Source organism: Phaseolus vulgaris, chromosome 3 (assembly GCF_000499845.2).
Source record: "Phaseolus vulgaris cultivar G19833 chromosome 3, P. vulgaris v2.0, whole genome shotgun sequence".
Lineage (NCBI taxonomy): Eukaryota > Viridiplantae > Streptophyta > Magnoliopsida > Fabales > Fabaceae > Phaseolus > Phaseolus vulgaris.
The window spans coordinates 46,718,080-46,734,967 of record NC_023757.2 but is presented as its reverse complement, the minus strand read 5'-3'; the positions used below and the strand labels follow the sequence as shown (position 1 = coordinate 46,734,967).

Here is a 16,888-nt window from a genome sequence, read left to right as displayed (position 1 = left end):
TAATCAATGGTAGAATTTTATTTCGATTACTTTAATAAATATTTTTTTAAACACTACATATTATCAAAGTGAAATCTTAAGTATGATTATTGAAAAATAATATCTATAATGTCATATATAAGATTTGTTCTAAAAAATATATATTTTCAAGAGAATGTTAACACAAAGGCAAATTGGAATAAACCTTCATTTTAAAACTTTGTTGAAATCAATGTTTGAACTAGGTACTTATGATAACCTAGACGTATCTAATAAAGAAAAGTATTATTATTATTATTTATATAATAAAGTGAATTGCTATTCTAATTTTGCAATTACCATTAAGCATCAAATTAGTTAGTGGAATTAATAAACATTCATTGCGGTTATGAACTATCAAATAATGTGTTCTTTGAAACTAACCATATGTTATTTTTTTTTTATCTAAAATTAAAAAATGGACATTTCATATTGAAATTGTAAATCAATAATTAATTAGATTTGTTTTGTTATTAGGTGAATCATTTAATGTAACTACGCACACTTATATGTCACTAGATCAGTTAAAACAAATCTAAATTTATGAGTTCAACTCGGTTCACTTGTGATGGTGTGGTGAAACTAATATTTTTCAAACTACATGCTGAATGAGTTAGGTTTAGTAAATCCGTTTGTAAGGTGGTGGTATCAGAACCGGAATCATATGTAGCTATCTACCTTTTTCACTTCAAAATCACTTCCTTCTTTCAGATTATTACTTCTTTTCTTTGTACAAAAAATTCTTCTAATATTGCAACTACACTAAACTTCAATTTAATGTTTGATTACACCGCAACATTAGGGAGCTTAAGCCCGTTTTAGAAGTGTTTATAATGCACCCAAAGGCCTAGAAATATTTCACTTTTTCACAATAAAATCTTAATGCTAACATATTTTACATTTGTCATATTTTAAATCCCAACAAGTGATAACAATCAAGAACATGAAAACGTAGTTGCTGGGGAGGGCATTATTTTTTATGACTCAATATATGCTTCAAGCATGGTAGAAGGGAATATAGAAGAAACCAATGACAACGTGATTCTCAACTACACAAAAAAATGGTTCTCATAATTTACATTTACAGTTTAGCAATTACAAGTTAACCGAAGAACACAGTACCCACTCAGAAAGAAATACAGAGAAGTTGTGAAAATATAATTTTAACTTATTTTTAAAAAAAAAATCTCTAATAGCATCCATAGTTAATTTTTTGTAAAGGAATAATTGATATTTAACTTCATATAAAGTTGGATACAAACTATCATAATCTTACTTAGAAGTATTATATTCAAAAGAAAAATATAAGTTATTTGTTTTTATATTTTAGTATAATAAAAAATAGTATTTTAGTATATGCAATTAATTTTGAAGAAATTATTTTCCTTTATTTTTTTTATCAATTTAAAATATTTAGTGGTTTCATCAAAATTAATTAAATATTAATGTTAATTTTTTTAATAAAGATACATGACAATTATTAAAGACCAAGCACATGATCAATTATCTTAACAATAAAAGAAATTAAAAGAAACTAACAAAATTAGAGTTTTTTATTAAGGTGGTTTTTTTATTGTATTAATGTTAATACTTGTACGAATCTCGACTTTTTTGTCTTTATTGTTTTAAATTTAGACTTATAGTCATAAAAATTATACTAAAATGCATTTCGTGTTAAAAATTACTTTGAGGTTGTGAGTCTCTCTATATGAGAGTTTGATTATATATTAGGATGATGATAAATGTGTCTTTGGTTGAGTAGAGGTAACGTAACTATTATATCACATTATATTTATATTGAGGAGTGGGATAGTTTTTTTTTCTCTAGAAAATATGAGCAAGTATAAGAACAAGATCAAAATGTAAACAATGTGGGCTAATAGTTAGAGGTGAAAAAGGGTTTCAAGTGACTTGATTTATGGAACCACTTTGTATTGTGAAACATGAGAGTTTGGTCATGCAGTAGAATGACAACATGTGTGTAGATGATGTGTCCTATAAATGATTTAAGTCTCATGAAAGTTATGATAAAATACAATAGTTATGTAATAATAAAACAACAATAAAATTATTAAATAAAAAATTAAATTTTAAAGATAAAAAATAATTAATTATTATATTAATTAAATTATATATTATTTTAAAAATTTTAAAAAAAATTATAAAATAATTTTTAGATTGATATCTAAATTAGCTATCAATGTTTTATGTAATAATATTTTATATCTTAAATTAGTCTCTAAAAAGACTAATAAAGATTAATTCAGAGTATAAAGAAATAAGTGGTTAAAATCTTGAAAGTTAATGATTAAATAATAATTTAAAATTTATTTTATAATTTTTTATTAATAATAGAAATATATATGAATAATATTTTAGTTTAAAAAATTGTCTCTAATTTATTTAAATAGTAACTAATTATTTTGATATTTAAAATTAATTTTTATTTAATAATTTTCTCGTAGTGTATTGTTATATCTTGGAGTGAGAAGGTATTTCTTAAAAATAGAACAAAATATAAACATAAAAAATAATGTGAAGAAAGAGTTGGATATGAAATAAGTTTTCAAGGAACTAATCTCTCATACAATATTTGCATATCAAGGAAGAATATAGAAATAAACAACAAATTTTACTTCTTTTGGCTAAATTTTCTGAAACTATCCCATAAACTTTGACTAAAACAAGACCATTTATATGTAAATAAAGACGATTATGTAGTGGTCCATAAATTTATGAGCATTGTATAATATTTAAAATATGTAAGCTGCTGCAGATAGTTGGAATATTTTGACAAAAATATTATGAAAATAATGTGATTTTTGTAAAATATTTATAGTTCACAAATATGCTCCTTTTAAATGTTGAAATTCATGATTAGGGTTAAACTTGAATGCCTGTTGTGATGCGAAAAATTTCGGTGAAGTAATAGTTTTCCGCTTAAGGTGGTTGAAGAATGAAAACATAATGGTTTTTTCTTTCAACTCCAATTATGATTTTCTGCACCTCCATACAAATGTGAAAATATATTTTTATCCTTCTTGTATCACCTCATACATTTGAAAAAAAACTTTCATATTACATAATTTGAAAGTTAAAAAAGATTTTCGAATTATGTAATTCAAAAGCTAATTACAAATTTGAAAAAAGACTTTTAAATTACATAATTCAGAATATTACATAGAAATATGTAATCCAGACACGCATTTGAAAAAAGACTTTCATATTACATAATCTGAAAGTTAAAAAAGACTTTCGGATTATGTAATCTGAAAACTAATCATGCATTTGAAAAAAAACTTCCTAATTGTAATCCAAAAGCTAATTACAAATTTGAAAAAAAACTTTCAAATTACATAATTCAGAGTATTACAAAGAAATATTTTTAAAAATATAAAAATTTGTAGAGATGAGATAAAACATATGTAAGTGTAGGAAAAAATTATGGCACAGAATTATGTCCCTTATAATTAGTGAATAGTATAATGAGCATTCAGAACGAAGTTGCAATATGAGGGTCCATGTATACGGATAAATTGGTGAGTGGAATTGAACTTGTTTCTCCATTGCATAATGCAAATTTTTTTAATGGAGTTGAAAATATTTGGTTTGAGAAAGAAAACATGAACATGACATTACAATTCATAAAACCATTCACAGGTTGTCCCAAGCTTCACTATTCATGGTTGTCATGATGAATATCGGAAAGTCTGTTCCAATTATTGTTAAGTTTTATTGTAAAATTTTCTCATCCTATTTTATTCAATTTTGTAAACAAACTAATAAAATTACATGCACGAAAATTACTCCTTCTATTATTAATCATAAATTATTATTTTTCTTGTATTTTTAAGACTTTTTTTAAGTTGTCTCCTATATTAATTATTTTGTCAAAATATCTTTAATTATTTAAGGATAATTTTGAAAAAGTTATGGTGAAAAATACTACTATTTAAATCAATTAGTTTTTTAAAAAACATGAATTAATTATTCATATTTCATATTTAGAGACAAGAGTAATACAGATGTTACAAAATGAAGTTTTTTTTCCCTGAAGGGGGAATATTTGTGTTTTATTACTAAAATTTATTTGTGTTTTATTACTAAAATTTATAAGCTTATCAAATTTAGAAACTAAATAATTGATAGTTAAAACCTTAGTTGTTAATTAGATATCAATTTAGAAACTATTTAACAATAATAGAAACTAATTTTTTTTAGTTTCTAAAATGGTCTCTTTTTTAGTTTATATTATAATTAATTATTTTAGTCTCTAAAAATTGGTTTCTATTTCATGATTTTCTTGTAGTATTATCGATTTTTGTTAAGGAAAAAAATATGAAACTAAAACGATAATTAAATTGGTTTTATATAAACAAAGCTCTCCTAACAAAGATTAACATGGTACTTTTTCAAAGCTCTCCTAAAAAACACTCCTTACATAATTTCAATCTTTCCACCAACTTTTTAATTTTTTTTATATCTTTATACATGCACATCACGAGTCTGCTACGGTAAAATTAAATTAAAAATAATTTTAAAATATAAATGTTTTAATTTATTCGAATATAATAATTAGTTAAACATAAAATGTTGTAATCATAAAATATTTTTTTTTACAAATGAAATATGTGTTTATGTATTTATAAAATAAAAATTAAAAATGATTATTTCAACTAAAAGCATATTTACTATTTATGTTTAAACAGTAATTAAAATATATATTAAATGATTTTAATTTATACATTACATTTTACATATACAATAAAATTATGCATTCCAATGTAACATTTTAGTGAAGGATCTTATTTTAAGATTTTACATATGTTATGTATTAAATATTAATGTCAGTCAATTAAACACATGTTGAACTAACAATTTACAAAATTTTCATAAACTCTTTTTAAAATATTGTTATATATTTATATTTTTTTTTTATCGATAAAAAAATTAGTTTATTATAACAAGTATTAATATATTTTTGTTTATAGTACAATACTAAATAAAATACAATTTTAGTAGTCTTTATTTTTTCTTTATAAAATTATTTTTTTAATTATTTCCTTCAAAGTTAATTGCACATAAATACATAATCATACTCAATTATCTTAATTATTAACAGAATTTAAACAAAATTAATATAGTTAATTTTTTATAATAAGATTTTTTTTATTGTAAAAAAATGAAATATGCTAACACCTTATTATAATGAACTGATTATTTGTTTAAAAAAATTATAATAAAAATATTTTACATTGTGAACGAATATTAGAAATCAGTAAGTGTGATTACAAGTTTTTAAAATATTAAGAACTTTTGTTATTACTTTGTAGTATGTATTATTATTTAATTGTTTAGAGACTAATAAATTACTTTTGTTAGGTGTGGAAAATTATGGGAGTTTTTAGCCAAATAAATATAACTTTAGATGTATTTTAAATTATTATAGCTATGATGTTTTTTCTTTTTTATAAAACAATGTGTAGGCATTGGTTTTTATAAATTTATTTTTTGAATGATTTTCATCATTATTTAATATTGATAGGATATCCATTTAACTATGTTGTTTCTATTTTTACTCTGAAAGACACTATACGTAACGTGTTTAAATATATGCTCATTATTACTGAATAATTATATAACTTATTCTTAAAATCTATAAAAGCCAAGTTTATAAAAGAATTGTTGTAACTAAAACAAACAAACAATTGCTATATCCTAAAACTAAAAAATATATATTAAACCAAGATTATAGAATCATTAGAAAATTTATTAATTAATTATTTACATCTTTCATTGTTGTTATAAATTGAATTTTGTATCATATTTCCACTCTCCTTTTGTAAATAGTGTCTTATTATGTATGATATATTAATATATAATAGTATATTTATAATTTGTTACTAATTATGAAATTATTTGACAAGATTACTTTTTCAAAAAGATTATAGAAGGTTCGAAAATTAGACGCCTGTATAGTTAGTTCGTCAAAGAAATGTTAATTATTTATTAATAATGTGAATTACAGGACAAGAAAAGTTGGTCAAAGACATGATTAGCTAGCATGAGTGCTAAACGCCCAAGTGGACACATAAATTAGCTTAAATTTGAATTGTTTAGGCAAGTGGGGACAGAGAAATTTTAATTGGAAGAAATTATGTGTTCCAGGATCCATCATTTTATAATTAAACATATGTTACACTGTATTGCATAAAACAATAATTAAATAAAAGACGAATATATTTGTTACTTAAATAAATAATAATATTTTTTAATTAATAAATAAAAGAATTAGGAAAAAAGATATTTTATAGGGATTTAAAGCGATTCTTTATAAATAGAGAGAGTGACGAAAATAGTTAAATATAATACATCTAACCTAACTTACACGAAACTAATGTATACTATTTTCATTCAATTAATATAAATACGACCAGAAAAAAACTATATTACTATTATTTTTCAAAAAAATATTCTTTTTATTAAATTTTCATTAAATAACAATATACACCCCTTTATACTATCACTACAAGAAAAACATGAAATAAAAATCAATTTAAAAAAAAAATAATTAGTTGCTATAGTAAGAAAATTAGAGACCATTTTAAAAATTAAAAAAAAGTTTTTAAATTAATTTTTATTATTGTTAAATGGTTTCTAAATTGATATCTAATTAACAACCAAGATTCAAAATTATTTAGTTTCTAAGTTTGATAGCAAAAGCTTTGGTTACTAATTAGATACCAATTTAAAAACTATTTAACAATAATAGAAACTAATTTAAAAAAACTAAACAAAATTTAATCTCTAAAATAATTTCTAATTTAATCAGTATAACAACTAATTATTTTTTGTCACTAAAAATTAGTTTATATTTAATGATTTTCTTATAGTGTAGAATGAGATTTCACGGTAACCTTACTTAAAAATATCCTAATATGTCTTCAAATATTTGTAATGTATTATCTTATTTCAAATAAGTCTCATATCTTCGACATTTAAACTTTTTAGCTAGAAATTAAGCAACCACATTTAGAAAAATCACTGGAAAATTTATCAAGAAAATTATTAAATCCAATCTAGAGTAGAGCAATTTGAGTTAGTATTCCTATCAACATTTTGGATCATATCCCATCTTAATCACCCGTAAACACTGACAAAAACTGTTTACAAGTGATAACTTGGATTTTGGACACCCCAAGATAGATCAATTTTCAGTACCATATGATGAGTTGAGATTAGTTTGTTTGTAACTTTTGTTTATAAGGGTTGAAAGGTTTATTATTCCGCCAAGTGTTTATTTACCGTTCTTTTAAAGCTAGTCATTTGCACCTTAAAAATATTGTAACTCTTCATTCTTATGTTGAAAAAGCTCTTGTGCTCTCAAAATGTCTTCAATGTGTTGTTGTCCTGCTTTCTCATTTTCTCTTCATAACTTTTCTTGGGCTTGGGCGTGTTGCATCAACCTATAGTTGAGCTTCTTCATTATGTTATCACAAATCATTCATGATGCTTAAGCTTTATCGCCTTTTGTTTGAAAAAAAAAAAAGATGTATATGACCAACTTCATTACTCTCATGATAGACACTGAAATATAATTGTTAAAGCCACTAACATGATTTTCAGGACCCCTAAATAGAACATTCAGTATTTTTTTGTCTAGTTTTCTTTACTTGTTCTCTATTTATAAGTTTAAAATTTGTTTTAACTATCTGCCCCTCTTAAAGGATTAAGTATTTACATATGTTATCCCGATTCGGAGAACTACTTTAACTGATCTTTATTTTTATTTTTAGGAAATTTTTTTATTGACACTTAAAAAGTAAAATATATATAGTTGACAAATCATTATAATAATAAAATATTATTTTAAATTAACAAAATAAATATAATTAAAATATTAATTTATTCGTTTATCAAATATATATTTATTGTTATATATGTTGTCAAGATATCACCACTTTATTTTTAAGGAATCTCTTGTAAATTCTCTCGCACATTATCATTGATACCTCAAACAAATAAAAGGATATCAGACACAATACTTGATCATAAATTCCCTAGTCAACACAACTATATATTAAATAATATTATAATTCTCAAATTGTCCTAAATCGAAATTACACTGATAAAATATTATCTATTTTAAAGTATATCTTATTATATTTTTCTTAAATTTGATGATTTAGTTATACAGATATCCTATATTATATCCATCCATTAAATAAAGTAGATTCGGCTTAAATAAATTTTAGATTCCCAAATATGTTATTGTTTTTTTTAATGCTTAGTATTTTTTTCTTCAAATTAAATACTTAATAAATTATAAATATTTGGATAAGTTTCTAAAAAAAAATTTAGTTGCTTTTCGTCTCTATTATCATGTTAAATGTTGAAATATTTTTAAATTTGTTGTTTTGATCTCTGGAGTTATTTTTGTATGATAATAATAATGTATATATGAAATAATGAAAACAGTATGGATGAAGAAAAACGTGTGGCGGCAAAAGCATTCGCGGTCTATCACCGTTGTTGGCATTTGTTCTGTCAGTCCCCTCCGAATGCGACAGGACTGGACCTACCACACCACTCTCCTCTGGCGGCTATTCTTTTCTTTCTCTCCCATTCATTCTTTTTTACCTCTTTTTCCTTTTTTTTATTAAGCAATCACTCAACCCATGTTGCATCTCAAATCTTGACCTCACTTCTCACACTCTCTCCCCTTAGACCCTACTAGAGCATGACTTCAGCGCACACGTGTATATATAATTGCTTTCCTCTCATACTGTCATACTTCTAACAAAGACAAATCTGGAGCCATTTTCTAAACCTACAAACACTATTATTATTAATTGCTTCTTCATCCAACTCATTATTCTTTTGACCAAACATCATTGGTTCGCTCAGTCACAGCCTACGTTATCTGCATATTTTACTATATCCGCCGACGGTCACGACAAAATCCACGTTTTGAATTTGAATTTCTCCTACGGATCCAGATTCACCATTCATCCCCCGGCTGCCTCATCTTTAAGTCGTTGCTCTTTGTTGAATTTCAATACACCACGCGACAATTGTTGCCCACAATCATTAAAATCCATAAATATATACAACACACCAGTAACTTACAACTTACAAGTACTTAATTGGTCATAACATAACAGATCTTATATATATCTTCATCGTCTATTAGTTTCTGATCTCACAATTCAATCATAATACTGCACTCTTATTGTAACTAGGAAACAAAAAAGCAAAAGCACTTTTATTAATTTTTGACCACGTTCTCATCATGGAAGCCTATTCTTCTAGTTCTTTTTCCTCATCCAACTCTTCCTACTTGACCCAAAACCCTGATGAATCGAAGGGGCTGAAGCTAGTGTATCCTCTTCAGTCGCACTATTCCTGGCTCCATTCTGTGAGGAAGCCATCGGCAAAGGCCAGGAAGAAGGCACCAGTGGCACCGATGCCACCAACACCGGCGAAAGTGTACAAAGTAGACGCTATAAACTTCCGAGACGTGGTTCAACAGCTCACAGGTGCACCCGAGCACAAGCCCCAGCCACGACAACAGCAGCTTCTTCAGAGCAATATGGTCGCTCGTGCTGGTACTTCACTTGACGTTCCTCATGTGCCCCCGAAGCAAAATGAGCCAAGCGGAGACATGTGCGCTAAATGGTACCAGGACTTGGACTTCGGAATGAATTTGCTCTCACCAACTTCTTATAGCACCTTCTGTTTTTTTCCTCTTTTGAGTCCAAGAGATGTCACCAGTTTAGAAACGGGCAGGGTTCTCTAGGACTTTCGTGACTAATTTCTGCAGACCTTTCTATATGCTATTGATGTGTACTTCTATTCCATTATCTACTTCTTTTATTTTTTGTTGTTACTGTGTCATCACAGTTACATCATCCATCTTCAACCTTCAATTTTTTTTGGGCGTAATGAAATGCCAACAATAACTAACTGCTACCGCCGTCCCTTTAATGGGAGCTTGTTTACTTTGATTGTCTTTATATATCTTTCGTTTCATCCAAAATGTTTTCTCTTTATTGCCTTCAAAGCAAAGCAATTAGCTGGCTCGTTCTGATATTTGCTTGTTCCATAGATAAAGTGTTTTTGCGGGTTTGACCAAAAGTTATTCTAAACGACTATATTGAAATTAACTTGCATAGTTAATCTTAATTACAAGTGAATGTATAATTATATTGAGACTTACGCCTGGTTAGATTCTGGAGTATTTTTTGGGTATCAAATAACTGCATATTTATGCCTAATTATGTTGAAGTTAAATTACTGAAGATTTTATGTCCAATATACGCAGTGAGTTTAGCAAATGAGTATTTTTTGGATAAGTAATATGAATTCAAATTATGTTTGAATTTTGTAATATGCAAAATCTGTGTGTGTGTAAGAAATAGGATAATACTTGCCTGTAATACTGATGCAAGATAAACATATCTTAGCTAAATGAAATTGTGTTTTGGTAAAGTCTAATAGTAATAAACACTTATACCAATATTATTTTATTTTATATTTATATAAATTAGTTGACAAAAAGATAGCTTATCCATTATCATTGTTGTACTCCATTTCTACTTTCATATTTTCATCAAAACCCAAATTTTGCATGATTGATTTAAAGTTAATTACCTATAAATAAATAATTTTTAGTTTAAATTTAATTAAGTTGAATTAGATGCTTTATAGAATATCTATATCCTTTTAACGATATACTTCTTTAAAAAATTGAATTATATAATTTTTTATTTTAAATGTTTTATATATTTTAAAAAATATACTTCTTTACACTGATTGAGGATAGCGTAAAACGGTGATGACCTGATATTTAATACGACAACTTTGAAAAGAAATATTATTACATGATGTATTGTTGCTCATAGCAGATTAGAGTGAAGGTTTCCTAAAAATTATCCATATACGTACTCATTTATCATTTCTATTCATATGAATTGATTCTTATATAGTGAATAAAAAAAAATAAAAATCCGTGTATTGCATAAGTCCGGTAACTAGTATATTTACAATTGATCTGCAAATATCATCTCTCACACGAAGGGAATAATATGTACATGTGGTTATTTTTTGAGGAATAACTCTGGAGTTAAGCATCTGAAGATCTAATGGGAGCGGAAATTATTGGAGAGGCACTCGAGCTGAGACCATAGCATGGTTCCAAGAGAAAGTTTTGGTGTAGCCTGTGAACTATTGGTTTTGTGCATGCAACTTCTACCGGATGATGATACAGGTTTAGGGAGGCTGTGGGGTGAGATGTAATTTGCAATAACGGAGCCACCAGTTTCTCCTCTCACCAACTCTGCTATATTTGGATTCACATCTTCACCTGAACAATTTTTAAGATAGAATGATCCTATTGCTGTCTCACCTTCTACTCCTATATCCACCTTTGTTATTGATAATCCATTCTCACGAATCACACGCGTCACCTTTGAGAGTAGTCCACTTCTGTTCTCAGCCCGAATGTCCACCTTCAATCCCTGCTCCAATACAACTTCCTGTTTTACTACTTCTGTTACCCTTATGTTTTGATAAGAAGAATAGAGATCACAATCTCCAAAACAATGTCACGCAATACAGATAGATAAATAAACAAAACCTTTGGATGCGAGACTCTGCGCTCTATGGCAGCGATTAAACACAGGGTGAGCTTTTGTCTCTCGCTTTCATTGTTCAAATTCAAACTACCTTTTGGTCTTACGAAGTACTCCTGCGTCACATTTCAATTAACAATCAGTATCACCTCAAAGATAGCAAAATTACATGTATTATTTCAGTGCAGTATAAATAATATGAATAATGCTTAGTTCCTTTAAGCATAACATAATAGCCTCGAGCAGTGATATATAGATACATCTCTTTCAGGTGTCAAATAGAAATGTGTGACTGTGTATGCATGTTTTGTCCAATAAATAAAGAAGTACCTGGTCGGCCATGGAGGTGTTAGAGGTAATAGCGGCGTGAAACACCTCGTACTGCATGTCGGTGAGGACGCAGACAGTATCAAACAGAAGCTTGGGACGGTCCCTGCTCCTCACGTTCACCACCCAGTACCCTTTCTCTGCGTACCTACCCACCGACACCTCTATCCCCTCACATCCATTCTTCTCCTTCTCGTCCTGCCACGCGCCGCACCTCTCGTAGTCTCCGTCAGCGTACATCATCTGGTGGAGTCGCCGCTCCGTGTGGTTGCGCCCAGCGGCGAAGCTTCTTAGCCTCAGCCTCACTCTTTTCCTCTCCTCTTCCCCGTCCCGGGCCTTGATTGCCTTCTGGAGCTCGTCCTGCACGTGGGCCAAACTTTCAGCGTCGTGTATGGGCCCAAGTTCGTTTGCGTCCTCCAGATGGATGATACAGGCTACCCTTTCGTTGTGGGTCCAGGCCGTTGCGGAGCTGACGTTGAAGCCCAGGCCCAGTAAAGTGGCTGATATATCTGAAAATAGGCCCGGCTGGTCCCTCATGGTCAACTCTAGGGCAAAGTTCAACACGGACAGTGACACTTTCGATCGTGGTAGTTCATTGCAACTTTGCAGCTCTATGTCGTTTGAAATTCCTTTGCTGCTTCTAGCCTCACACAGTGCCTATAAAATCACTTTCTTTTAGATTAATCATATAATTTAGTCCATCAAAGTATTATGTATTTTTATATATAAGAAATCATTAAATTGGTTTTGATATAATGATAATTTTTTAAGCATAAAAAAATTGAGAATTTGCAACATACATAGGAATTAAATAAAATTTTGAAAGTAGTAACACGGAGACGTGGTGACCTGCTGAATGTGATGGACGAGGCCTTTGTCAGTAAGCTTGTGTCCAACCTGATCCGTCACGTGGAACGCTGCAACGTTCAGTCAACAGTAACCCATCAAGGAAAGGCTATTTCATTAATGCTTACATTATAGACAATTTTATTAAAAATGAAAAATTTAATCTTATAAATTATGCTTCACAGATAAACTAATACAGCTTGTTCGTGAGTCTTTCATATTGTAAAATGAAATTAAGTTCATTGTGTCAGGGCCTAAATTTTGTACTACTTATCAATTTTTATTTTATTATTATTATTAGAAACACTTTTATCTTTTTGGGTAACATATCTTGGAAAGGTACATTCACTCACATTTTACAACCGTGATAGATTTCCATCCGAGAGATTAATATTCATCTAGATGAATTAATTGTGCTGATGATAATTGTTGTTTATATCTATTGATTTGTGTAAATTTGTTGTCAGCGTGAAAATGCAGGAAAATTTCAAAATTATATTCTTGCAAAACTATATTTTTGTGAAAATGTGAACAAAATTTATATAGGATTGTAGTATTTTATGTTGTTATTTTTGAATATTTTACATTATGAAAGATTTTTCTTTTTATATTGATCAAAGTTAATTTTTGGTTGAAAATGATGTATTTTTTTTTTACAAATGTTAATTAGGATTATTTCCTGGTCGATGTTAGTTAAGATTTTCGTAGTTAACGGTCAATAGGACTTTTTTCGATGAATAAATATGGTTTTCCATTTATCTCATCAATGTTATTTTTGGAATAGTATGAAAAAAATATTATATTATTATTCAGCTGCTTGTTTTATGAAATTTATAAATAAAAGAGTTGGGTGGTTCATTTTCATAAAATCTTCTCTTTCTACCACTATTCTCCTTATATTATCTCTAGGACAGTTTTTAAATCCAGAAGAAATAGTGGGAAGCTAACAAATAAAGTAGAAACTTTATCCAATCAAATTTGTGAATGAGTAAGTTTATATATACCTAAATCTATTGAAAAGATTTTTAGATTCTAAGAATTTTGTATATGGAGTAAGTTGTCTAAGATTCTAAGAAAAAATGGATGTAAGGTTTGGGTCACAATATTTGTGTTTAGAAAACACTACCAGAAAATTATTAAATAAAAACTAATTTTTAAAAAAGAAAAAATATATTAGTATCGATTAAATTAGATATTATTTTAGCTAAAAATCTTGGTAGCTAATTATATATAAATTTAGAAATTAATTTATAAATTTTACTAATAATAGAAACTATTTTATATATCAATAATTTTGTTTCTCTCTAAACTAATATCTAATTTAGTCAATATAATAATTAATTATATATTTTTTTAAATTATTCTCTTTTATTGATTTTCTTGTAAGGAAACAATAGAATTCAGGTTAACGGAGTTTTCTTTCAAAAGATAATAACTAAAACGCATTATATACCTTTATTGTGATGATTGTAAATTGTTATGTTTGATAATATCTACTTTTGAGGTAAGTAATGTGAGGTGGAGTAGAGTCAATGGTTGTACATTGAGGTAAACTAATATTTTTTTTTATCATCAGTTAATATGTGTATTATTACCTGCTAGTGTACTTCTATGCTTTTATGTACTGCTAGTGAAGGTACATAAAATATATTTTTTAATTTTAAAAATGGTTATGGAAAATAACAGAATTACAGAAATGTGTATTCTAATAGAAATTTGATAAGGATTGCAGGTGGTATTGGAGTGTAGCATGCAAATAAGAAAAAATGCAGAGTGTGTTAAGGGAGGATACTGACCATCCATTAACCATCCACCATCAGAAGAAATGTATGATTTGGAAATGACGAGATCAAGCTCTGCCAACACCTGCACCATCTCCAATAATACCCCATGCCTGTTTGCGCTGTCAATCTGTTTCAGAACATCCTACACCAATTAATATCTACCAAAAATAACCATGACTTCAACTACTGTGACCAACACTTCTTTTATAACATGTCAAATTTACAGCTTGTACTTGGTTTAAGAGAGTGACAACTTATATTGGTTTTTGCAACGAAACTACCGTAATTATTTATTTTTTAAAATTACAAATTTGGATAAAAAAAAGTTTTTTTTTCAAAAATAAATTAATTGTATGATACGATTTCATTTATAAAATATTTATGATTTTACTAATTTCAAAATTTAATCAAAGTCGTTTTTTATTTAATGAAATTGACAAAGTGTGTCTTTTAACCTAAATTATATTTATGAGGTATAATTTTAAAGTTGTCCACACAATTTATGACATCAATGAAGTCGTCTATAACTTTCACTTTAAAATCATTCATATGTTAAAAAAATTATATAATATATATATATATATATATATATATATATATATATATATTTAAGCTCTTGCTAGAGAGCATTCTAATATATTGAAGGAAGCTTAGGCTGAGAAGTAACGCGTGCTCATTGATTCACATTATTGTTACTGCTAGGGCTGGTCTGTGGCCGAAAACGGCGGGACTCAGCATAATCAAATTCAAATATAATGAATAAGCCTAACTCATACGACTGATATGATGTGATTTAGCATAGATAATTAAACCTAACCTTCACCACTGTGCAGTCTCTGCTGGAATCGTTGTCTATACAAACCCTGCTCATATAGAACAAGAAACATGTAAAATACAAGAGATTATAAATAAGATGGTTATTTTTCTTTCAAGTGTTTTCCTAATCGTTCACCTAAACAGCAATATTGAATTCATTAATATATAATCTATATTATGATCCGGATGAATTAAAAATAAGTAGAACTTGTTTCAGTAGGAAGAAGGAGATGAGATGTTCATGAGAGGAAAAGTTTGATTAGTACCTGGGTGGATGGATTCTTTCCATGTGCGATTCAATCTCCCTGTCGATGTGAGCATGGTAAATTATCTCCATCTTACACAACGAACAGGCCGTTCAGTTGGAGTTTTGCTGAATATAGTTCCACGATTTATCGTGGAGTTGTTCAAGTATCTATAGACATTTCCAGGCCTTAGTTAGGAACGTTCAAACTCTAAAACGTACGCATGGCGAAGAAACCGCGTACGCATAAAAACAGCATAATGGAGCGCTGTTTTTCTTGTTTTCTAAGTGATCACACAGAAACCCAAAAAACAAGAAAATGATATATAATCATTAAGATTGGAACCTTGCCGTCTTAGAATTTCCCTTTGACTTCGAAAAACAATTACTTTAAAACAGGGAAATTGTAAGGTAGCTGGTAAAAAGAGCAAGAAATTTAAACCGATGACTTATGAATAATATACACAGCATTAATTTAAACTAACTATTGTAAAGAAACTTCACCTGATGATAAATATGCAGGGTCCATTAGGAGGCGAGGATAGTAGGAAGATGGTGCGAATGCCAAATGTATATATTCTATGTTAGGGAGCTTCTTACGTGTAAATTTAGAAATAGATGTGTGCACATATGTATTTACTATTTAGTAGTGGAATGGAACCGAAGCATACGGGGAGAATCGAGCATGTATGAGTTATTCGCACCTACTTAAAACATCAGCGTATTTTGTATGGGCCAATATATATCAACAATCATAATTTTTTATATAACTCCCAATATTATTATTTTAATATTTTTTTATATTATTTAATTATAAATTTATCCTTTACTATATATTTATTTCTAAATCTATCTCATCCAAAAATTTATACAACTCCAAGATTTGTCAACCTATCATTTTCCTCTTGTATGTGCCAATGATGGAAAACCTCAAAGAAAAGTACTGCACAACTTAGGCACTATCATCTTTTTCTTATGCTCACATCATCACTATTTATAAAAATAAAGCAAATCATCATACCGAAAATGTACCTATATTTAGTCCTCGCCGATTTTGCTGGATTTTAATTATTTGAGATCTATCTCTCTCGGATTTGCACACATCAGCAAAATTTGCAGAAGGTACACGTTACACATGTTGAAGACGTGGCAGCAGTCTTGGTAAGTTGTAAATGCCGAGGAGTTTGTCCCTCACCCACGAATTTATGCAAAGATGTGGT

General features: G+C 28.2%; 2 protein-coding genes across 3 annotated transcripts; one reads left to right on the top strand and one right to left on the bottom strand.

Moving 5' to 3' along the window:
* Positions 1-9,152: 9,152 nt before the first annotated feature.
* On the top strand, positions 9,153-10,057 carry LOC137808207 (uncharacterized). Its single transcript, XM_068609193.1, has one exon. The coding sequence runs from the start codon at positions 9,311-9,313 to the stop codon at positions 9,815-9,817; it is 507 nt and encodes a 168-aa protein (XP_068465294.1). The 5' UTR covers positions 9,153-9,310; the 3' UTR covers positions 9,818-10,057.
* A 959-nt stretch (positions 10,058-11,016) lies between these two features.
* Positions 11,017-15,964, bottom strand: LOC137805958 (ACT domain-containing protein ACR1-like). Of its 2 annotated transcripts, none has more exons than XM_068605834.1 (7): positions 15,691-15,964; positions 15,426-15,471; positions 14,621-14,735; positions 12,828-12,895; positions 11,982-12,635; positions 11,657-11,767; positions 11,017-11,555 (listed from the first exon to the last, which is right to left on the bottom strand). In XM_068605834.1, exons 1-7 carry the CDS (start codon positions 15,759-15,761, stop codon positions 11,160-11,162), a joined length of 1,461 nt encoding a protein of 486 aa, XP_068461935.1. In that variant the 5' UTR covers positions 15,762-15,964; the 3' UTR covers positions 11,017-11,159. The 2 variants fall into 2 exon arrangements, with proteins under 2 accessions (XP_068461935.1, XP_068461936.1); XM_068605835.1 differs by having other exon boundaries at positions 11,017-11,537; positions 15,691-15,884.
* Positions 15,965-16,888: the final 924 nt, after the last annotated feature.